We start from the raw sequence: 24,527 nt of genomic DNA, 5'->3' as shown, positions 1-24,527 counted from the left end.
GGAGTTTATATACATTCACAATAATTTAAAAGAATACTTAATACTGCAATTTGTCTTTTTCGCATAGCTCTCTTGGTCAGTTTTGTTTCACTACCTGAAACTTTCTACTTCTAATCTTGCTGTATCATGTTCAGTGCCATGTCCATTGCATATTTATTATGAGCTTCTCATCTTTCCCTTATTCTTGCAGCCTCACAAACTAGAAAGCAATCAGACACTGGAAAATCCCAAATCAGATGAATTAATGTATGCTACAGCTTGATGCCTCTCGCTTAAGTCTTGTTTTCAGCTTTTTAAGTTCAGTATTTTTATCAATTTTAAGACCATAGTCTGTGATTTTCCAGGCCTCTTCATAATGCTGCATTTCAAAATTATATTGTGCAATCTTATGAAATGTTTTGGTTAAAATTTCACTGCCAGGGCCATTCATGATGCTGCACAATGCCATAGATTCATCTAACTGCAGTGCTTCAATATACTGCTTAACTGCTGCTTCTTCCTCAGCCACTGACAACAGCAGGTATCCTTTTGAGCAGTGGTCCTCAACACGTGTTTTAAGACTGTTACGGCCATGCTTCTGGATCACTTTCTCCATATCTTTTAAAGCTTTGTCATATTTTTCCAGGTGCATAAGGCAAGCAGCCCTCTGTCGGAGATACCTTGGATTATCTTTGCTTGTCAAGACAGCCAGGGTATAATAACCAAGAGCCTTCTCATAGCAATATTCTTTAATCAGCACATTTCCTTCCTGGGCTGCTACCTGTGGACAGAAAGTTACTTAATATTAGTTATTAAAAGTAAAAAAAAAAAAAAAAAGCATAGAATAACTAGTCTGGACTGGCCACAGGTAGACACAAGACACTAAGAAATTTTGGATACTTTTCAAATGTTGAAATTGCATCTAGTTGGAGAACATATAATTGGCATCTTTTTTGCAAGCAGATATAAAAATCTTGGCTCAATGGGCACTTGCTGTTATCGCTACAGTTTCTGAACCACTCTTCTTTGTTTCTGTATGTTTTGCTAAAAGTTTCTCAGAACACTTCTGAAGTTGTTTACATTCCTTAGGAATGACACATGACCTGAAAACTGAATGGACCAAACTCTAAAAGTAGACAGTGTTCTCTTCATGAAACCAAATTTCTGCCATGGTCTGCTCTAACAGGTGACTACATGGAAACTGCATCTTCTGGTGGATACATAGTTAGCCCCATGTACTGCCCCACAAATATTTGCATGTGCTAATAATGAAGGTTGGTCTCTACTGAAGTTTACCCAAGCTATAGGAAAAAATGGCCAACCGATAGCTTTCCTAATCATTAATCTCAAGTGCAAGTGAACTATCTGCCCTTACCTGAAGGGAAAAACAACAAGAAAACTGAGAAGGCAGAAAGAGCCATATAATTTTTAGGTTCATAAAGGTCAATAAAGAAAACTCCATTAGAAGTATTTGCCTCAAATGGATTTCTCATTATTTCCCTTTATTGGTAATAAACAAAGCTTTTAACATGCTGCAGCAGACCGAATATTTAAGTTACAAACAAGGCTGCCACCAGCAGCTTAGGTCTGCAGAAGGCTGAGCCAAACAAGCTGAGACTTCAAGCACAGGGTAAATGTTTTCATCAGTCTCGATACCACACATTGCCTTTGGACGCTTGTGGCTTCCCAAAATTCAGTTAGCCCAGCCACTGTCTCAGTAGCCACACTGGACAGCTGCTCAGGTCTTCCAGTCTCTTTGTGTCCCTTGTCTTTTTGTTTTGATAGACTTGGATTAGAATTGATTGCTGTTTAATAGAACTAAGGAAAAAAGTTCTGGATGAAATGGATCAATATTGCAGGTCAAGTCTGAGCACCTCGTCTGAGACCAGTGTCATGAAATAATTTAGTCATTCCTAACAGTTTATGAAGAATTCTACCCCAGTTATTTTGCTATAAAGGAGTGTAAAATCCTTTATGTAGTAATATTTATTAGAGAGTCTCTCAGCTTCCACATACAGAAACAGAGATAGGACTTCTCCTCAAACAGTGTCAATCACTGGCTTTAATATTTCTGGCCATAAATTGTCAGGCAGCCTGTCCAAAAACTTCTTAGATGTCTGTTTCGGTATACATTTAAGAGTAGCAAATTTAGTTTGCCCTTTCAAGTGGTTTTTAAGGCAACTAGTCAATGCAAATGTTGTCTCAGTTGGCAGGATTTTAACAAGGGATCAAGGTGGAATTGCTTCTGCATGTAAGGAGCATCCTCACAAGAGAAGATTTTTTTTTTCCTAGAAATTCTAAAGTTCTAGATCACATTGTTCTAAAGAGCACCATGGGGTTCTTCAAAACGCCTTGTGTTTGTACAGCTAAATTGTAATTTTCAGCCTTTAAAGTGCTTTTTTTTTTTTCTCAGTTGCAGAAGAAAAATACAATTTTTGTTGTTCTACTGAATGACTAATCTAATGCTGAACCCGCTAGTGTGCTAACCAGGATCATTTTGATTTACTGCACCACATACAATATTGCCACTTACTGAGCCACTACTTTGACTTCTTCATATTTCACTGACAGTCCCCAAAGTAAGCAAGCCACAAAATTCTGGAATTCCTGCAGTACTTGGAGGAAAAAGGCACATCTGAGAATAAATAATTCTCTCTCATCTTCATTGATGGAATAAACATGGGCATTAGGCAGCTGGATTCTCTTTTGGCTCTGCCTGACCTAAAGGAACTGAGCTGGGATCCATTTTTGGTGTATAACACAGATGGATTAATTAGCAGCTTACTTGCACATCATCTTCTAAACAAAGATGCATATGAAACGAAGACTTATGGAAAGAAGATATAGGAAGTACATAGAAAGCCAGAAAGATATTGCACAACTGAGTTCAGCTGCTCTCTGCATGTGGCTTTTGAGAAGCACTTTTTTGCTATCAGCCTCATTACAGGTGACTTTGAAAGGCCAAGAGCAGGCTATGTAGTCCACTCACAGATGAACTGTAGTCCATCTTCAAACTTGTCACTTATGGCTTCCAGACTGAAATAATTCTGGTGCCATCTGGAAAGGGCTTGGCAGGCCATAAGTGACCAGGGATTGGACTGCTTCCTGGATTAGGTCTCTGTGACCCTTTCTACCATCTAGTTACTTCATTGTGTGATAAAGGACTGCAAATACACATATTTTTGTTGCATTTTTGGTTCCAGTCCCTAGTGACTAATCTTATGCTGAAATTGACCAAGGTTCAATGTCTTAGAAAGAAAATGAGAAATGGACATGGAATTATGGTCAAGGGTTAGACTCTGAGCAGTAAATACTGGAAGATGGACTGATAAGCACTGAGCTTTGGAGGAAGGTTGGATGTTTTCAGAACAGTTTGGAGCAAGTCTTTCCTTCTTTACCTGGAGACCCTATTTGGGGTCCACGTGCCATGAGAGCATGTGGAATGGCAACTTCTACCTTGGGCTGAGGGTCTAATTCTGACACCGACCATATAGCTTTTGAGACCATTTTTGTACAAGTCAGCTCTGGATATCCTATGGCACATGAACAGCCGCAGAAACTGCAGTCTGAGGATCTGAGCAAGGAGCTAGCAATCAGTCATGCATTTAACCTTTGACATAGGAAACTGAAGGGTTGAAGCTGCACTAGCAGCAAGCAAACTCCCTTCCTCTGACCTTTTGCAGTTTAACAAATCTTTCAGATTCCTATTCCCATGTGGCTTTCCCAGTTGTTTACAAATTTCTCAGCATGGGACCCCTTAGACTATAAATAATGGAAGAATTCTATTGCTTTGTTTTTCATGAAAAACATCAGTACATCAAGGAGCTCTCCTTCCTCCACCCTTTCCTATTCAGCTTATGTAGAATTATTTTTAGCTTTTCAGACCAGACTCCAGGATGATGATGACACATTTCTATAACGCCTGTAATGTCCAAACAGTCTAAAACAATGTGGCAGTAATACTTTTGTGAGTGGAATGCTGAGACTAAGGGCTGAGTGTAAACCACTAAACTCTTCTTTGCTTCAGTTTTCTTTTTTGTGAAATGGAGGTAATGGAAAGAACACCCTCCCCTAGGTTGTAGCTAGGAGCCATGGCAAAGTAAGGCCATCACTGGAGTTTTTTGGGCACTAATTCTGTCTGTAAGCTTTTTCGCTTTTACTGAGATCTTCCTTTCACACACAAACTGGAAAAACCTTGCAGGCAAAAGGAAGTGCTACTGGAAAATCCTTTGAGACAACGGGCAGGTGAATTAACCAATTCCTTCCCCACCCCAGCAAAATACATACATATCCCCTTGTCACAAAATACATATAGAAAAAAAAAGTTGTGATTCTGGGCTACTCAGTAATAAAAGTAATCATGCTCAGTAAATCTTTGAAGATTAGCGAATATGGAAAGACTCCCAGGTGCTTGAGTCCAAATGTTTACTCAGCTGAACAAAGGTACAAGATAAAAAAAATTTACTTTTTTGTACTTCCAATGCTGCTTTTGAGTTCCAGTCTTGAAATCAGTCCAGCCACCCCTATTCTCTCAAGTGGCAGAGAAATCTTTCATGATAAATAAGTCACCAGTAAGGAGTTTTATTCTAGACCCTGTTCCACAGCTGCCAAAAAAAGACAGAAATAAAGTGCCTCTCCCATTTTAAAGGTTTCACTAATCTGTGGCACTAGTGAGTTCCTAATACATCAGTGCAGTTTAGGCTGTACAAAAATTAGTTTGTTTGGGGTTTTTTTCTCTCTTTTTTTCTTATTGATAACATAAGAAAATCCCTCCTGCATTTTCTCAGAAAGCAGCACAGGTGGACTTAGCTGTAAGACTTCCATACAGAACCAGTGATGTGGCAGCAAGGGAAATTCAGCTGTAAATCATATCTTCATTTATAGACACTTCCTTAGGGCCTCCATAGACACATTCTTGATTGTACCTTTATCAACTTTATATAGTGAAAGATTGCAAATTGGCTCTAAAATCCTCTTTCCCATAAGACTGTACTTTTTACATTATTCAGAAGAGAGGGGCTCTTTTCTCTGTAATGGGGTATATCAAGGGACTGGTAAATTAATACTTGTTTATATATATCCTCCTGCTGTTTTGCTAAAATACATACAAACTACTCCTTCAAGATGCATTAAGTATATCAGCATGTTGTTTTGTTTTATAACCTGGGAGGAAGCATAACAATATAGCTTCTCACCAGGGTGCACACAATCTACAAATTGAATAAAAGGAAGCAAACTGATTCTCAGAACACGAAGCTTCTGGGTAATCAGAATTGCAGGCGCTTGAGTGAATGTTAAAACTACTCACCATCAATCTGACCTTGCCTGTCTTATTATTGGAGATTCTTTCTCGGAGCTGGATGTACTTTGGGGGAGAAACTTGAAAAAAAAATACTGAAAAATACATACTTGGGTTGACTAGAGCAATGTGCCATTTTTATGTCAAACAGTTTTAGCTAAGAAAACCAATACCAACCTCAAAGGCTAGTCATTTTATAAAAATGTGAATATATTTAAATTTCTAAATGTTACACAAAAGAGCAAAAAGGATTGAAGTATTTAATGTGACTGAATCAGAATCTTCAGTTTCAATTCATCAAGAAAACGAACAAAACATGAATTCCCCTTCCCCAGAAGCCAGCTGTGAGCACTGTGTAACTCATACAGAGTACAATACTAGCAATGATCTTGTTAAATCTCTAGCTGCTGCCCCTCACATCCCCTGCATTTTAGTGTTAGGATTAAACAGGTCTCATGCTAGGGAGACCAACAAGAAATTCACCCGAGTGGTAAGAAGTGGTAATGATGAATTACTAGAGACTGAAGCAAGTTCATTGGAATGAAAGAAGCTTGGATTCAACTCCCTAATCCGGCTGAAGTGAAGGCTGGAAGAAGCAGCCAATTTGTTCCTCGTTCATCTGATAAATGGTCCTCCCACACACTTCTGTTCAAGATAAGGCAGGGAAAATCTCTGCAGCCTACTTTTGCTTCCCATTTCTTTCCCCACTGAATCCACAGATGTGGCATCAAAAAAGGACTGTACCTGAGAGAGATGCTGCTGTTGCTTAGCGTCTATGAAGTTCAGGAGAAACACCAACTCCCTTTCATCTCTTTTAGCTAGGATGCTGAATGAGTGAGCTGCCACTGCCATGTTCTTCTTCTTCAGCTGCAGCACAGCTAGTCTTGCACTAGCAAAGTCATCAGCAAGGGAGTGTCCAAATGCCTCCTGAAGGTGAGCAAGAGCCTCTTCATACCTTCCTGTTGGTTAACGCCAGTACAAGCTATATAACCCATTCCATGTGGAGAAAAAGACAGCAAGAAAACTTCCTAAAGCAGGCTTTAGGTAGCCTGCCCACAGTCCACATCTAAGGGTATTAACTACTTCATACCCTTTCCCAAAACATTTGCAAACTTCTCTTGAAAAGTACAATACACTTGCCATTTAACATTCACTTTCTTTTATTTACTGCTCATTCACTTAGTCTGATCAGCTACATAAAAGAATGGAAACTTACCATTTGCAATCAAAACATCTGTGTAGAAGATGTGATATTGTGGTGCATCCTTGCAAATTTTAATTAGTGCTTTTGCAATCATGAGAAGATCCCTGAGGGCTTCTTCTTTTGAAAGGTCTTTAGTAGCAATGAGCTCAGTTAACATAGTCCTGCCATGCTGAAGGAGCAATTGAGTGATCAACTCTTGGGTTTCAAGCTTTAAAGACAGGATTGCTGGGATCACTACTCCTGCCTCCACCTTCAGCGCCAAGATCAAATCTTGCACCGCCTCCTATGTAAAAACAAGACCAAAAAATGAAATGTTAGCAATAAGTATGTATTGATAATTCATTCTTTCAGGTGCTTTCAGTCCTCTGCTGTCCCACAGGTCATCTGTACACCTTTGGAAGCTCTTTGCTCTTCCCTGTCCTTGTGCTGCATCTTTTCCATTTGCAAAGCTGATATAAGAGCATGAAGACAGGTTTGAATGACTATTTGCAAAGTGTTTTGAACTCCTCAGATTACTATTGAAAAAAATTCTTAGAACAGCAAGAGAGATGCTGTGAATGAGTAAGTGCAAGCAGGATTTGGCTCAGCCAGGATAAACCAGCACAAATCCACACACCCAACTGGAGATGCACCATTTCAAATTCACTGTAGGACTGGTGTGATGTGCAGGTAAAGTGTGAGGCTATTGACCATATTAGAAGCAGATAAACCATGCAAACATCTGACATGATTTCCAGGCAATGATATACTGCAACCTCCAAAGTCCACTGTAACACTAATCACACATATGAGCATTTCACAGATGATGGAGAAGAACTCACTAAACCTTGAAACTGTTCCTTCTTTTTCCTCTTGTTGCAACATTTCATCTAACACAATTTCACTTCATGAAAATGTGAGATCAAATGTAAAGCAGAGTTTGCAGCATTGCAATCAATGAATGGTAGTGAAAGTGAATAAGATCTATGTTTAAAGTTTAGTCTTCCTCTCTCTAGACTTAGGAAAGCAAATCAGTCATGTCAAGTGGACTACTTATATGCCCAGCCAAAACAAGAGCCTTTCACTGCCAAATTCTGTTAGAAACTCTCTTGATTTCAGTGAGTCCATGTCAAAGCCTGTGGTACCTCGCACTAACATTGCTTAATACCATCAGAAAAATCATCAGGAAATCAATATAGTGATAATACCTTATGCTGCTTCAGAGCAAGGTAAATGAATCCTCGTCCACTCAGAGCTTGCACGTTCCTAGGGTCCTCCTTTAGGATGGCATTAAAATCAAAAATAGCAGTTTTCTTCTGACCAAGGCGGCCATAACATCGAGCTCTGATGAGAAGGCAATCTTCAGCATAACCACCTGAAGGAGAAAAATGCAGCCATGCTTACCTGAAAGGTCTCACATCTACTGCTCTAAAACAGGGTGCAGTAAATCCCAGTGTGTGCAGACCACTAAGCCCCACTGAAGGCCTTCAAAGCAGCTAAGTGAAAATGATGTGGTAGACCTACATGTTGTGTTATGGTGACTGCAGGAATGAAAAGTAAGTACCACTTTATTCAGAGCTGTGGCAAGGGTGGAACAAGAGGGGTGTGCTGGATGGAGGCAAATGTGCTATGGTAAGGAACTGCAATCCACAGATGTGACTGGAAGAAGAATAAGGAGGGTGCTGGAGAGGATATCCATATGAAGCCATAGAAAAATTCTACTCTGCCTGAGGATACCCGATGAAGTACAATGACAGTACTTAAGTGGTAGTTTCCTTTATTTTTGTTGCCAGTGGAATTCCTATTGCATACTATCAGTTCTGAGTTGAAAGGAAAAAAACATGAATCTATGTCAGGTTGGTTTCCAAAACACAGTACTGTATCAGTTAAGTGTCCTGCTGAGGCTAGCAGAATTCCGTCAAAGAATGAATTTTCACTGCTGAAGTCTTGCAAGTGTTTTTTGGTATGTGTTACAAGGCTACTCTGTCGTTCTAGGTCTTGTGGTGTACATGTCAATGTCATTCTGCAGAGAAATGGTGAGTTGTGGTTTCAGTGTTGCTGCTCAGGACTGGAGTTCAATGTTTAGTTTTGCTTCAAAATTCCTATCTAACCTCAGAAAAAGCACTCAGTTTCTTTCTATGTCATCATCTAACTTGGGAGACACATCTTTCATGGCTGGTTGGGATAATTTCAATATGTTTGATGCAAGCCACAGAAATGTTAATGGGACATAGAGACAAAGCAGTTTGGGTGTTATGCTAGCCTAATACCTATGTCAGCCTAAAAGCTTTCCCACACAACCAGCAGGCCTACCCACCAATGTGAATGTGAACCTGGTCTTTCTCTCTGTGATATAAAGCTAGCCATGTTTCTCACTTATGGATGGCTGACAGCAGAACCAGTGTATCTTCATACTTGCTCTGTAGGCCACCAAGGAACGGGCAAGCCTGGACCAATAAAAAAGTCTGGGCAGCAGTATGTGCGAAGAAGCCTTTTCAGGGCATGTATTTTGCTACTAAGATGAATTTTTCAAAAAAGAAAGATTACGCATGTTATAAACAGAAGAACCAGTTCTGGAAATAGCTAAAAATATGTATGTATATTTATATTTACAGGAAGAAAAAAAAATAATTCTAACAGTGACTTAAGGAAAGAAAGGGCACTTTGCTGAGAGCAGTTGTATGGCTGCAATTTGATTTATAACTGTAACTGCCCTACCGTGACTCAACTCTAACTTTCCAGACATGAACAGGAACCATACTGTGCCAGGCACACCAAAAACACAGGCCCCACTTCAAAGAGTCTTCAGTCTAGCTAAACATGCTAAAAGAACATTGTAATAAAAAATTGAATGAGTGGAAAAGGTAACAGAATGAAAATCATAAAATTACATTGCTCAACTAGCTCAAAAGCTTCCTGGTTTCTAATAGAAACAAATATACATGTCCATCAACACTGTCTCTCCTGAAATATCCATGACTGCTTTTCTGATTACCTCAGGGTCTCAGCAAAAGTGGGTCTTCTCAGAATAGCCAAAGGAAGCAAAAGGAGTGGCCCACAATTATTAAGCACTCAACCTTCCCACACAGGCAAATTTGTTTTCTACCTTCTCTGGGATACCTAGACTCAGCCAGCTAAGAGCATAGAGAAATTCTGTGTTTGTCAGTTGTCATGAAACTACTTCTATCAATTTTTGAGGTCTGGAAAGCTTTGCCCTTTGTTATTCTGCCTTAAAGTCTTCCATGCATTTTCACAGGGACCGCTAAAAGACAGCATTGTGATGCTGCTCTGGAAAGCAGCAAAAGGAAGATAAGGCTATCGTAAAAGGGAACGTCTTCATATCCCCAAATCTGTCCCTCCACCACACCTTTCTCCCTCATCTTAGGATCTGAGCTGGATTAGGATCAAATTCATTAGAAAGAATCCTTGGAGACTTTACTATAATGGAATGGGAGCAGCACAAATGAGGGAAGAAAGCTCTAGGAGAAAAATATGTGAGATGGGGGCACAAGGCCATTTGGCTGTTTTAATGAAGTGGAGTCAGAAGGTACACATGGTTTTGAATAAAACAGTAATCCAGATGGGACTGACTAATTTACTGTGACACTTAATATGTACTGGGATTTGTGATACTAAGATTCTTTTTTCTCTGCTTTCATGTAAGTGCTGCCCAAATAAACACATATAGTTGACAATGAAAATCATGGTCCATTCATTCACTGGTTACAGAGCATATATCTTTCCGCCACCCACATGCCCCTTCCTTTCAAGACAATTTTGATAAGGATCTTAATACGCCCAGGGTTGCAATCAATAACTGTGGCATCCCAATAATGGATGATAAATCAGCAGTGCCACTGTAAATACTTTTTCATAGGGAGGTCAGCAAATTCAGCATCTTGCACAGCTGCCTGCAGAGATGAGCCAGCAGACAGGCTCCTAGCAATTCTTTTACAGTAATGAGGCTTTTTCTCCTTCCTGATATGCTCCAAAACTTCTGTACCAAAGGTTATTATTGCTCTGGAGCTCTACCAGTTGGCTCCTATAAAGACAATATCTATTTCTTAACAAGCATCTGTTCTAGCAGGTGGGGAGTTGATAAGCTGGAATGCATGGGCTGTGAAATGGAACCATCTCAAAGCAATTAACAGGGTTTTTCTTCCATTTTCATAAACCAATCTCTCTTCTTCTCAGTGCTGCTGTCATAACATTTGCTCAGAGTGAAAGGCAAATTTCCATACAAACATGGTTTTACTTGGAACATGCCAGAAGCATTTCCATGTTAGTCTGATCTCTCTCCTTAGGAAAAGCTAGGATAATGATGTACGTAAGTGGGTGCATTCACTCTTTGGCACTGGAACTACACATTCATTGGTGTATTGGAACAAGAAGGCAGGTTGTCTGCTGCCATGACTGTATTTACAGAGTGTTCATTCTGATGAAACAGGAGGTACCAAATAAATATCATCGGTAGGAAGGTTTTCAGTGTACTAATTGATGTAACAAACTAAGGCTGAAACAGGGGAGCCTTCTACACTGCTTGTCTAAAATGGGCTGAAGCTGGCTCTGTTTCAGTAGCTTTTCCAAATTACTTACCAGCTAGCATCTCCTCTAAAAGTTACTGAAACAAAGAGGATGAAGGCTTCTTTCTTCCGAAAGGGGGATTTCCTTCATCTAGATGATTTTGCAAAGTGTCTCCTCAGTCACACTCTTTCAAGGACTAATTGCTCACAGGGATCAAATTCCCCTCTCATTTATCACAAGTTTGGCTTTGATCTTTTTAGGAAACAATTTTACTGCATTTTCAAAGAAGCTCTCATATCTTTCTAGATAAAGTTTAATTTTCTGGGGAAACATTTCCAAAAACGTCCAACCTAGCAGCTGGACAACAGGATCAAAAAGCCCTGGCTTCTCTTGACATTACCAGGCTTCAGGCTCACCTGTGTGCAGTTACTCACTGAAAAATCAAGTTTTATAGAAGGAAAAATAATTCTGTAGGAGTTCCTTGAGACTTTTCCCTGTATTTTGAGCATGTATGTTGCTGCGATAAAACAGCCTCCCTACATTAAGTATGGAAGAATCCCCCTGCCATTCTGCTTTTCCTTTATCAATGGAATAACAGCATTACACTGCTTGTCCTAAAAGGGTCTTTTTTTAAAACCACAATAAAGAAGGAAAGCTTGGCAAACAAAAAGGAAAATAATCTAATGGCTCTGAGAAGATAGCACTGATAACATTAAAGCATGTAGTTTGTTCAACATCGCAGCTGTACTTGTGAGAAAATCTGTGACCATGCATATGAAAAAAATCATGGTTACAGATCAGTTTGTCTAGACCAATTACTCAGAAGCAACTTATAGCAACTGAACAGTAAGTGTAGTCTGATGTTTGGTAGCAGGTCTACCAAAACAAAAGACTCTAAAGTGTAAAGAAGGTAAATATTTTGTCTCCTGTACACATTACATTTCTGGAGCGGGAGAAAGTGGGAAACGATTAGATCAGAAATTTCAAACCACCAGCTGGAAATAGATGAGTTCAGGATGTTAAGGATCTTTTCCAAGTTATGAAGGAATTATGGGTTCTTTGTGTCGATATGACCCAGTTAGGGTGGTTTATGCCTGAACTTAACTTTTAGCATGTAAGCAATGCAATTTAAAATAATCCTCAGCTGTGGTCCAGGAGGATTTCATGTGCTAAACAACAGAATAAAATCACATGCTGGGCTTTCTCGACAGGTGAGGAAAAGGGGCTGATGTCCTTGTAGAACTGAACTGAACTGAACAGAACACTTGAAACTCCTACCAAGTAGTTCACAAGCTACTTATGGGACAGAAAGAATGTTTACTGTTTCATTACACTATTTCATGATCCAGATGAGTTGCTACTTTAAACAAATTTTATCCCGCTCTTCACCTGCCTTTGTAAGTCTACTGTTTCAGTCTTCTCATCGGGGAGATGATAGATGGGAATTGGTTGGACATGCTTGCCTACCCACTGATCTGATTTCCCATAGAAATAAATCTCCTATCAGTATCTTGATAACCCTACCTGAAGCAATGATGGCAAAGGAAAGGTAGGCAATGGCCTCTTTGATGTCAGCATCCTCCTGTTTGTTCTTCAGGATGGTCAGTGCTCTGAAATGGCAGTGAGTTTGCATCAGCTTCCGGTCTTCATCTTTGAAAATGTCCATGATTGGCAGGAGGCAGGAGGTATCTCCAATTCTGATCACTTTCTTTAGCAGCTTAACAATGTGAGAGAAAAAGGCAGAAGAGAAAGATTGGCATGAAAAGATAAATCAAGTCATGCTAAAGCTGGAAACATTACTGTCTGGTGAGACAAGTATGCTCTTATCCAGTGCTTCCCCATGCTTCACTGGGGTTTCAGCCAGCCACGGTCCAGCCAAGGACCATGAATCTCTTTTACTTAACTTCTCAGCTGGCCCTAGTGTAAATGTATGTTGGAGAAAACATTAATTCTTATCTTTTCTCACCAGCACTTCAGCTGTAGAAATCATTCTGGGGAAATAAATAATGCTGCCTTGCTTACTTTGGGCAGCATCTGTTCCAGACTGACAGTTAACTGTTTTTATAAATACAGCTGAACCACAGGATGATTGCCCCAAAGAGAGAAAGTTTCTGTGGAACAGAAGGATTCCAGTGACCCCTTCTGACTGTGAAATTGAAACCAGTGACTTAATAGAAAATCAGTGAAGTGCTGTGCCTTTCTTTTAGCCTTTCTCTGTTGGGAATCTGGGAAGAGTACAGACTCAAATCCACAAACCACTGCCCTCCTGGAAAAGAGTCTTGCCTGACATATGGTATCTTTGCCTCCATTCACTAGACCGAAAATCTCCAAGCACTTTTTAACTACATTTCTTAAGGAAAAGAATCAAAAGGTGTTTCCCCCAGTAAAGCAAATGTGCTTAGCAGGTACTCATTATTCAAATTTGAGCCAGAGAAGCCAGGACAAGAACAAAGTTATCTTGATGCACCAGACTTATCTATTGAACTTACTACTTTCTCTATTTTTATTAATAAATACAAGTGTCTGGATGCTGACAGGCAGGTGGGACAAAAACATTTTGAAGAGAAATTTTCAGTGACATATATGTTCCATCTAGAAATTGTAGCAGAAGCCGCAGATAGGAATCCAGCTTCCAAGGGCAGCCTATGGACTCTAATCAAGTCATGTCATTCATTAATAGCCTTCCCAAAAGCAGCAAATTATACAAAACTTCTATTTTTCATAGGGAGTAGGGAAGTGGTGACAATAAAACCTTTCTCTTTATGGCTAGCAGAATTTATACGGGATTTTAAAAAATGCAATAGTTCCCTCTGATGGCAGAACCTGGTAATTCAACTTTGTAATCCTTGGTAGGAGAATCAACATGTTGGAATCTCTTTCATGGTTTCAAGCACAAGTCATTAGCCACTAAAGAAAGAAAACTGCAGACTGATATTTGAGCTTCTGGTTTTGTGTGTGTCCCCCCCCCCCCGCTGCATTAGGATAATTAGTTAGGTAGTAGTTCTGCCTTCTTTTCTCTAGGGGAAAATTACCAATCCCATCAATATTGTCACCAGGGGCAGGATGTTCAGTCATGCTCTGCCTAGTTAAAGTCTCTGATGAAAAGTGCCGTTAAATAGCATGTGATAAATGGGCGGTATTTAGCGAGGAGTCCTTGTGTGGCCTGTGCTAGAGACAGAAAGTCCTACTTATGAGACCTGTATTTAGATCTTAAAAGTTCTGCTAGAGGTTGAACAACCTAAACCTCACGTGAGCTCTGAGTTTCACTGTGTCAACAGTCCTCACTGTTGCTATTTATGGAGCTTCTAACAACAAACTGTTTAGTTTTAAAATGGAAACACATATGAACCACTGAGCATGACAATGTAATTTGTAATTTCATTGCAGTCTGGGAAAAGCAGTATTAAGTGAGGTCAAATGCAGTTATTCAGAAGGGAATGACCCTGAAGATGAAACTTTGCACTGCCCTGAACCACAGCAAAGTTGTTTCAATTTAAAAATTACCTAGCAAGCAGGGAGGTTAGTTTTTTATGAAAGTCACCAAGTTTTCTTAGCATTTCCTGTCTTTTTCAAAGACCTCTGCCCAGCTTACCAACATTCCTGAGAAATGTCTTGAAGGACAGGTTGGGGTAGGTGCAGCCCCACTGGAAAACCCGTCACAGGTTGTGTGATGGGGTGGGTTCCAACTTTGCGCCATGTGATGAGGTGGCCTCACAGGGCAGCTTGTACCCGGAGCCTTACAGTTGTCATGTAACACTGAGGAGCAGGAGACAAGTAGAGCACTGTGCTGGGAAACTGAAACCTTGGAACACCCTCTGGCAAGCCTATGCCTCTGAAGTGGTCCCTCTTAAGTTCTACCATGCATCTTCTATATCAGCCAAAAGGGTTGTTAACCCTCTTCACCATATCCATCACTGATCGCTTTCTCATTCTCTCTGCTAGCCAGGTCCTCCTTACCTGGTTGCCATCATACATGAAACCTTTCTTCAATTGCAGAAGCGCGAGTCTAACCAGGATGGGAGACCTTTGTGGATTTCTGGAGAGTGCTAGCAAGAGGAGCCTGTGAGCTTCTTCTACACGGCCCATCTGGTACAGGGCATCAGCACAAAGGATCCGTGATGCTTCATCGGAAGCGTCCAGCTCCACCAAGAGGGAAGCCAGCTGGTAAACCCCAGGGGCATCTCTGGAGGAAAAAAAAGAAGAAGAAAAAGGGAAAGACCACCTTCAAGGAAAAAAATGTTAATGAGAGTAACAGAGCCTCTTTGTCTCACCTGGAAGCTAAGAAGCAGGTTATCAGTCCAGTATCAAAATGGATGATACATTTTACCATATTCAGCATCACAGATATCTCTGCTGCTTAATTCCATAATCATAATCCCTCTTTATAAAAACATGTTTTTAAGCAGTTGTGGCTCTAAAGAAAGGTTGACAAATAATGATTCATATCTGTGATTGCAGCTGATATGACAATGGGAAAAGGAAAAAGGAAAAAGTAACAGTGACAGTGAAAAAAAAATAATCATAATTTCTAATGAAGAGCTGCATGTTAAAATTTGCATGGACTCATGAACTGTGTTAATAGGTAGCTGCTTGTTCCAGAAGCAGTGACCTGTGTCTAAGGGGGTTTGTGTTTGTGCCCTGATCTGCCAGTGCAACACTGAATGAGTTAATACATTTTTCTGTCCTTCAGTTATACCACTGGAGTGCAGGCCCCAAGTACTGGGTGTGAAATGTGCATCATGCAACTGCAGAAAAAGGCCATAATAGTACTTAAATTATTAAGAGACTAAAATATGGGTATCACTTGTAAAGAGCAGCCACCTGAGATGAACTTTCACGTGCTGTTTCCCACTTCAAATTTTCAAGTTTTCTCCTGAAATACTAGTATTTCACATGAGGAAAAAATGAGAAAGTAACATAAAAATTCGGTTTTGGAGAAAATGGATAACTTTTCCTGGCCTGGTATGAGACAAAACTTTGAAAATGAAACACTGAAATTTTTAGATTTAAATAGCAGCTTGTTTTATGTAGGAAGAAATAAAAAAACTAATAAAGATACTACTTTGATGAGCAATCTTTTCTGATCTTTAGAAAGGCGATTTTAAGTATTAAAACCTCAAAGTCCCTCTGTTACACCTTGTTCTGCCTTCAGACTCAGGTTTTAATGGATTTAGCCAGAATAGTTTGGTGGTCTTGTCTCAAATCTCCCAGCCTTAAGTATGACATTAATATGGTTAGCGTTGAAAAAAGAATGTGGATTGCTAGCACCAAGTATGTGCACAGTAGCACCTCAGCTCTGTCTTGGAAGGACACTTTCTAGGGTCTTGGTATTTCATGGCCTACCAAATCCTTCAGTTCAGAGCTGAGAGTGAAAGGAGCCAGCTAGCACGAACGATTCTGTTTTCTTATGGGTGTATCTACTCCTGTAGAGGAGAAACCTCTGTCATATTCCCTCTAGCATTTTGTGCACTCCTAGCTTAGGCCAATGGGTTTATCACAGATAAACTTCCATAGAAAGATTGAGCTGATTTGGCTACGTGGATCCTATTGCATTCTGGCATACCAGCAAAACAACATTTTGCTGGAATAACCACACCCATGCAGTTTTATTTCAACCTGTTATGTTAATTAGGAATTTCAAAAGGGTCTCTCTACCAAGCAAGTACTCTCTCTACCACTCAAGCTGCTCTCTTTCTGTTAGGAATCTGCACAGCTCTGTTTCTTTTTCTGCCCACAGGCTGAACTGCCTCCTGCGTACCTCTTCTTCTGCAGCATCTTCTGTCCTTCTTCTTGGAGAACTTTTAGCAGCAGTCCTCTTTGGTTCCATGGCACATAGGACTTGATTGTGAAGATGGTTTCTTCCAGCTTTAACTGGCAAGCTGTGATATAATCCAGGGCTGTCAAGTAATGGCTGCCACCAGAAATCCGGATAAGTCCACGCCCACATAAGGCTTTAATACAGCTGTTAGGATGTGGGGAATCATGCTCAATGACCTTTTGAAAGTCCTGCAGGGCTTGCTGATGGTCATGAGCGTGGAGGGAGCAGAATCCTCGCAATGCTAAGAGAGTATTGTAGTAAGTTTTCTGTTCTGCTGCCAAGAGGTGGTCACAGATGTCCAGGGCAGTTCTGATGTGTCCACGCAGGAGATAGCAGTCTGCTAGCCGAACACTGAGCTCACGTTTGGACCCTGGGGAGATCTGAAGGAGGAACTGGACTGTCTGGATGACAGAAGGGAGCAGTTCAGTACCATGATTGCCTCTGAGTTCAGTCCGAGTACGCACAGCCTCCCTGAATGCTGCAAACTTCATCTCCAGGACAGTTCTAGCCTGTTCTTCTATCCTCTCAGTGTCATGTGGTGAGAAGAGCTCTTCAAAGTGTTTCATTGCCTGGGCAGGGGTTGCTGCAAAGGCTTCCGCTAAATCCTGAATCATTTCCTGCATCCGTCCACCCAAGAAGAAATATGCAGCAGCCCGTTCCAAGAGCAGACCCAAAGCTTTCTCATCTCTGAGATTATCAGCTGAGAAGTCCTTGAGGGCCTTGCTACAAACTGCCACACACTCCTCAAATTTGCTTTTCTTAAAGAGGTAAGCTGCCTGAGCCCTGCAAACCCAGATATCATCCGGTGCCACTGCAGACAGAAAGTCATAGCAGTTGCCCAGCCACTGGTCCAAGGAACTGCAGTCAGGGCTTTCTTTCTGGTATGTTGAGACATAATTAGAGAAGGCCTGGATGACCCGTGGCAGGTGTTCCCTCTGCCTAGTACACACATAGGCCACTGCCTCAGCCCGATGCATCACAAAGGCTTGGATATAGTCCGCAACTCCCTTCCTAACTTGTGTCCCTGACAGCAGCCATGCTAATGCCCTCAGCAGCAGCAGTTCCATTGAATACTTAGGGTTAGCCTTGAGCAGGGTATTGCATTTACTCACTACCTCCTCTGAGCATCCTCGCCTGAGCAGGGTCTCCAGGTTATATACTGTGGACACTACATTGTCGGGACTTAAGCTGGAGAGAAAGATGGCAGCTATTCCCACACTGAGGGAAACAACGGCCAAGTTCTTGCTCTGAATCTTGGGAATCTGATTCTTGCCTTTGCACCACATCTCCAGAGTGGCTATCACTTTCTCCCAGAGCCCTCTGTCTAAGGAGTTCACTTTCTGTACTGCTGTGGGGGCACTGCAGCTGAAGGCAGCTGTGTAGAAAGCAGTGGCTATTGGTAACTCCTGCTGGGCGAGATGGTGGTCCCCTTCTTTGCAGAGCAGTGCAGCAAGCTCCTGAGGTGACATTTTCTGCAATTGTATCTTTGCCAAGCAGCATCACATGTGTAATGTGGCTAGTGCCTATAAAACAAAAAATTGGCAACATGAGGGCCTGTGGAACACAGGTGTTTTTGCTCGGGGGTAGCTTTCCAGCTGACAGACATAAGCAAGCCTAGGTGCTGCAAAAAGCCAGGGTTTTGTCATTGACAGGCTTACTGGGGAGCAAAGCCACGAGAAGAAACTCTACAGAGGTTCTCAGCCTACAGCCATGCTGGAAAGCCGCCACACAGCCTTGTCAGTGGTCCCTACCTCATTGACCATCCAGGACATGGGGCTGGGGGGCCTACTGGGCTTTGTCCTCCCTGGCTGAGATGTCTGCCTGATAAATTTTTAATCATCAGACGGCACGTCAGTGCTGGCGGCGGACAAGGAGGAGACAGAATAGCACCTTGATACTTTGCCCACCACTTGCCTCCCCCCCCAGCCTTGGAGAGGCAGGAAAGGGAGAAGAAGATTTGCACCTTTCTACCCCCCGGGAACCAGCGGGAATGATGCGGTTTAGCGTGAAAACCCGAGCTCCAGAGCCGGTCGCTGGGCCCCGCACCACCTGAGGCCTAGCCCTCCCGGTGAGGGGCCCTCAGGAGCACCGGCCATGGCCGGCGGGAAGCGGCTGCGCGGCCAGCGCAAGGGCGGAGGGCACAAGTACCTGAGAGCGGGCGTCGGTGGGAGCTCCTGAGGCGAGGCGAGCTGAGGTGAGGCGAAGCGAAGCATTCGGGGACGGGACGGAGAGCAGGGGCCGGGTCAGGCAGGCGCCCTGTTGCCTGGAGACCGCAAACGCTGCCCCGGCTCCGCTGCCGGCGGGCGGGCAGGGCAGCGGGCAACCGGCCGTAGGCCTGAGGGCCGGCGGGGAGCCGTACCGCCCGCCTGACGGCGCCGGGGCTTTGCCTCCCCGCCCCGTCCTCCCCGCAGCGAGGGCGGCCTGTGAGGAAGGCGGGCCTGCGGTTGTTCGTACCGGGCGTTTCCGCCTCGGGGTGGCCGGAGCGGAGACCCCCCGGCCCCGCTGTGGGCCCTCCGGCCTGGCGGTGCGGTTCGGGGTGGGCTGTGTTGGCTCAAAGTGAGTTTTTCTGTCCGTGAGAGGCCGTCCTGGCTGCAAAGGGGCATGGGGCTGGAAGGGGGTGGCCGGGAAAAGAAACCGTTACCTGAGGAAAAATAAAGCAGGTCCCTTGACCCCCGGTGGGGCGAGGTAAAGTGCATTAGTTACCACAAGCAGCAAACTCCTGTCTGTGGCGCAGCTTAACCTTACTTTTTTTTTTTTTTGATAATAAAAATGTTTTAGCGGTAGATCCGTTATGTTTTTAGGAGTGTTTAGACTGATGATGTTCCTTTAAGCCAGGGCCATTTCTGAAGTCCGGCTTTTTCCTTACCCATGTTCTTTGACATTCAAAAGAGAAAAAAAAAACCCTCTATGATGAATAGAGATTTTTTGACATTTTATTAAGAGTTTGCCCATTACTTTGATTTGATTATTTTCACTTTAATTACCCTAATTAGCCATCAAGATATAATTTAGCATTGCTGTCACATTAGGCCACAGGTGATATTACGAAGAAAGACTTGAGGGCATAAAAAGAAACAGTTCTGAAATAGAAATCACATTAAAAGGAGCTGGGCTGATCAAACGCGTGTGCCTCTTTGTCCCTCCACTGAGGTTCAAGCACAGCTTGTGGGAATAAAAACGAGACTGGTGCCTTCAATGGATTGTGGTCCAGGCTGCAAAAATCATTACCCATAATTTGACTTTGCTGCATGACTGAGTGGTGTGGAAGTTGCTTCCAGCCACATTTTGCCTTGCAGATACGAAGAACGTGGAGGATGCCAGTATTCTCCATTCATCATTTCTAGCATAAAGAGTCCCAGTTTAGTTAAGAATCCAGTGTGCTCGCTGCTATATGCGGATGGTTTAAGGGACGTTGTTACAACCTCTATGGTTGGCCAGAAAGGTAGCAGCCACATGAAGAAATTACTTTGTTGACTTAGAGTTATACAGCAGGTGGTATGAATACAGCCAATCTTAAGTTGTGCATCAGATTTAAGCTTGGATTAATTTAGGTTCCTGACTTTGGTCCTCAAAGGAATAAGAGGAACAGCATCTGCAAGAGCTCAATGCTGACGGAAAAAGAGAGTATTTTTCTGACGGAAAGTACTGTGGCCTGGTATGATACCTGAGGTGTATGAATAGAGCGCAGTTTGAAAACCCGTTGTCATAAGTGGCGGAATCAGCAATGTAACTTAGAGGCTCCTAATGTTTTTTTCAAGTCACCAGACAATTTGCTGTTTGTCCTGTGGGGTAGATATGGCAAGCCCTGTTTCTAGGATCATGAAAACGGGGGGGGGGGAAGTGCAGAAATGTTTATCTAAACATTAAATATTAAGGATGCTACACACTCATTAAATATTAGGTACACTACAATTGCTCCTCATGATGTCTCTGATTACTGATAAATTTTTAAAGGGAGGTGGGTGGAGAGGGAGTAAACACAGCACAACAAGTGGAGGGCTTTGCAAAGCAGGAGATGCACTGACACGTCTGCAATAACCCTTTTCAAAGAGACACGGCTGAGAAATCTTGCACTTATTTCTTTTAAAGGCTCTCAGTGCCTGCATGTAACAAGTGCCACCCCTCAGGGCTTTTAAGTGCTAGGTGTAGCTAGGACTGAGGGTGAGAAACCGGTAATATGTACATTTGGTAGAGAAAATTTGGCTTAAAAGAAGAGAATGAACTGTCTTTGATAGAAAGGGGCATAATGGGGTGGGGCATTAATAACTTTAAAAAAAATCTTTAATTTATTTGACTAACATTCTTCACTCTGAGCTGTACCTGGGTTGGAGAGCAGACACCAAATTCTGCTCTCATTAGGCTGGTGTAAGCACGCAGGCTAGGGAACGAAGGTGGCCTATACTGAATTATACAGGCTTGGTGACCGAATGCCCACAACACTGAAGCTGAGAAGCTCCGGTGATGTGCTAAGCCACATGATGAAATTTCATCCCTAGGCATATTTAGTTGCGCACCCGCAGTCTGACAGGAGAGTTAGACTGCTAATAACTCCGTTGTCAAACTAAATCAGTATATTCTTCTCTCGTGAAGGAAATTTGCACCCCTGGTACTGTATCCCCATGACCACAGCTGCTGCTATTCCTTTGGGTTTCAAATGGAGACCTCTAAGCTTTGTTACTGACAGATCTACTTCCTAACATTGGTAGGAAAGCATACGTGAAACATGTCTTTTCAGGACGTTCAAGTTCTCAGTCAGCCTTTTATATGCTGTTCTTTTTACGATATGGTACACTGCAGTTTGGTCAAACTTTTCTGCACACCAGATAATCACAGAAGTATAACACATCCTAGGAACACTATAAGGTGATTAAATCAGTGTTTGTAAAGAGCTCTGAAACATGTGGGTGAAAGGTGGCATAGGTCAGAGAAGAAGTTTTAGCCTTGTCATTTTATAGTCCGGCCCAATTACTCTGGATCTGGTTGAGTATTACAAAATTTACCCCTTTGCTCAAGTTTCTCAGTAAGGCCTTGAGGAAGGCCTATCTTAACTTTTCACTTGGCTTTGCCAGGCTTAAATATAAATGTGTTAATACATGAAACATCCTAGTGTTCTCTGAGTGCATAAAGGTATATGGTCACAGAAAGCCAAAGTGATCTCTCTATGCACTGGACTATTTTCATCTATGTTCACCCCAATGAGAATGATAATGCAAAGGATTGCAGGGCTCTTTATCAAAAAGCAGGGTTAAGATGCATTTGAGCAAGATTACATGAAAAATGTTGTCGCTCCATTAGAGAAAGAAATAATCCCTTTGTTTATATTCTGGAGATTAAAGCAGTAACAGCAGAAAACACCCAGAGGTCACCACACACATACTTTGCTGTCTCAGTTATTGTCTATGATATAACTGTGGGATGCAGCAGTGCACTTGCATAATTTAATTGGTTCTCCTTGTGCTGGGAGTCCTGAAGCAGCTCTCTGTATGAGGTAGTAAAGTGGATCTGCTTAGCGGACAGATAGGTGTGCTTGATTTTGAACAAAAAGGTACATGATGTGAATGGAGTATTTCCAAGGAGTAATAGTAACTTTAAAGTAATGGCCTTTCCTAGTTGCAGAAACTGCATGTGGTTCTTGAATACCTGTGAGGGGTTCAGTCTTCTGCAAGGTTTGTTTTCCTTGTCTAATCCCATAGGTATGATGTGTATGACCCTCAGCAGTAATTACCTTTTAATAAGCTTGTGTTCAGTTGAAAAACAGTTGCCTTAACTGAATAGGACAAGCCAAACATTGCATTATCTGAGACCTGAGAAGGAAAAATTCCCTTAAAGCAGTTAGATCATGCCCAGTGGTCCACTTCCAGAATGTGCATACCAAGTGTACCCCTTAATGAGGTATCATCTGTGTTTCCCTGGCATTCATGAGTCAACACCTGTCTTCCCCTCTGATGCCACATCCTCTGATACAAAGGCTCAAGGGTAGAAATTTCTAGTCGAAATTTCCTGCTCTGAGTTATTTTACTAGCATTTCCCAGCCTAGCTTTGCAAGTACAAGATTTTCTAGGTGGAGACTGCTGAAATCAATAGCAGTTGTGCCATGTGTAATCAGGGAGCAAGACTAGCCTCTGAATAGCAAAACATTTCAACATACTAGACTTCACATCTCTTACACCCTAATAGTTAGCCAGCCAGGCTGATTTTTCAACTAGCTCAGCACCTTTGTGTCCAGTGAGGAAGTCATCGGAACAGGTTTGCCTGAACAATGTCCTCGATATGCCAAGCAAGTGGCAGTCCAAAAAAAAAAAAATCATGCTCTCTGTTTCTGTTCTTCCCAGTGCAAAATGGCCATTAACAAATTTCTTTTTTGGGATATATTATTTGCCGTGTTTATTTAGGATATAAGCTTTTGAGGCCAAGGGTAGTGCTTGGCGTGATGAGTACGATGGGCTGAATCTCAGAAGGGATCTCTCAGCACTGCTGTAACATGAAGAATAACAAACTGTGAGGTATAAAAAGGGGAAGTGTTACAACATCTCAGTAGATATGCTGCCAACTCAAATTAAACAGACAGTGTTAACCAGCCCACTTTATTCCTCCTCTGTTAATGTTGAAAGTTACTGCTTTTATTTCCTCTCATACCTTCCCTGGTTCACAAACAAACAGGGATAAGAAGATGTTGTTAAGGGATAACTTATTTGGTTACACTATTTCCAACTCATATTGGTTTGAACTAAGTTTATCAGCCAGCCATGGAAACATTAATCACCCAGAAAAATAGCACACAGTGAAATGACTTTTCAAAATGTCGTTGGTATAATTATCATCTTGGCCATTACATTAAATGCCACCATTTATAACTGTTATGTTTAAGTATGCAAACAGTAATTAACTTGGTAATGAACTGAGGACCCCTGTGCCTCTCTTCCCTCAGCTAATTTGCATGTTAATTATCATTAGCAACCAGGGAAACAAGTTATAAACAGCTTAATTAGCAGCTTAATCATTTTTACAAGAAAACGTGCTGCACTTTGATACATGAGCAAGAGTTAGATTAATGAAGTCAGATGAGTGTGTTTTTTCAGTGCTGTTCCCTGCTGCAGCACTATGCTTGTACTTGGACAATGTGGATAACACAGACGTGTGCACACGCACACGTGTGCGCGCACACTTACGCTTCGGGTGTCCGTGCTTCATTTTACAAGCAGGCATTGTTTCTGCAGAAGGCGAGGAGCTGCCCTTCTCTTCCATGTCTGGTAGCAAATGGTTATGTTAAAAAGATGCTAGGAAAGCCAAAATTCCAGCATGAACAACCGAAACGCCGTGAAGCTAGTTTTGATAACAATCCTCATTTAATCCTGTTGTTTCTAGGCCTTCTTTGCTGTGATTCGATTTGATTTGATTCCACTTGTAGTCCCTGCAGTGTCAGTCGGTTACTGCTTCAAGCAATACTGCGTTGGCTCTATTTCGGATGCCGGCGATAGATACCCGGTTCCAAGGCTGGCCTAGGCTCTGTGGGTGCCACTGCTGTGGGCTCAGTGGACAGAGCTGCGGGTGCTGCTTTAACCGCACGTGTGTGTGTTTAAGAGCAGATGTTCAGGCTTGCCGATGGTGCTGTTACTTCTGGTAGGGCTTTTGCATTTCATGCTAGACTCACAGTTGAGGGCTGAGCTTGTCTTCCTGAATAGCATTAACTTTGAAAAGAATTTGCTTTTTCTTCTCCCCCCCCC

General features: G+C 42.1%; 1 protein-coding gene across 1 annotated transcript; it reads right to left on the bottom strand.

The window, feature by feature from the left end:
* Positions 1-202: 202 nt before the first annotated feature.
* On the bottom strand, positions 203-17,720 carry TTC34 (tetratricopeptide repeat domain 34). The gene is given in 7 exon segments (XM_010567955.1): positions 203-760; positions 6,023-6,233; positions 6,491-6,765; positions 7,670-7,836; positions 12,510-12,702; positions 14,943-15,166; positions 16,670-17,720. Coding segments are annotated over 7 exon segments (2,346 nt in total). The 5' UTR covers positions 17,427-17,720; the 3' UTR covers positions 203-241.
* Between the last annotated feature and the right edge of the window lie 6,807 nt (positions 17,721-24,527).

Source organism: Haliaeetus leucocephalus, unplaced genomic scaffold (assembly GCF_000737465.1).
Source record: "Haliaeetus leucocephalus isolate CR32 unplaced genomic scaffold, Haliaeetus_leucocephalus-4.0 Scaffold230, whole genome shotgun sequence".
NCBI lineage: Eukaryota > Metazoa > Chordata > Aves > Accipitriformes > Accipitridae > Haliaeetus > Haliaeetus leucocephalus.
This window is presented reverse-complemented; position numbering and strand designations above follow the sequence as displayed.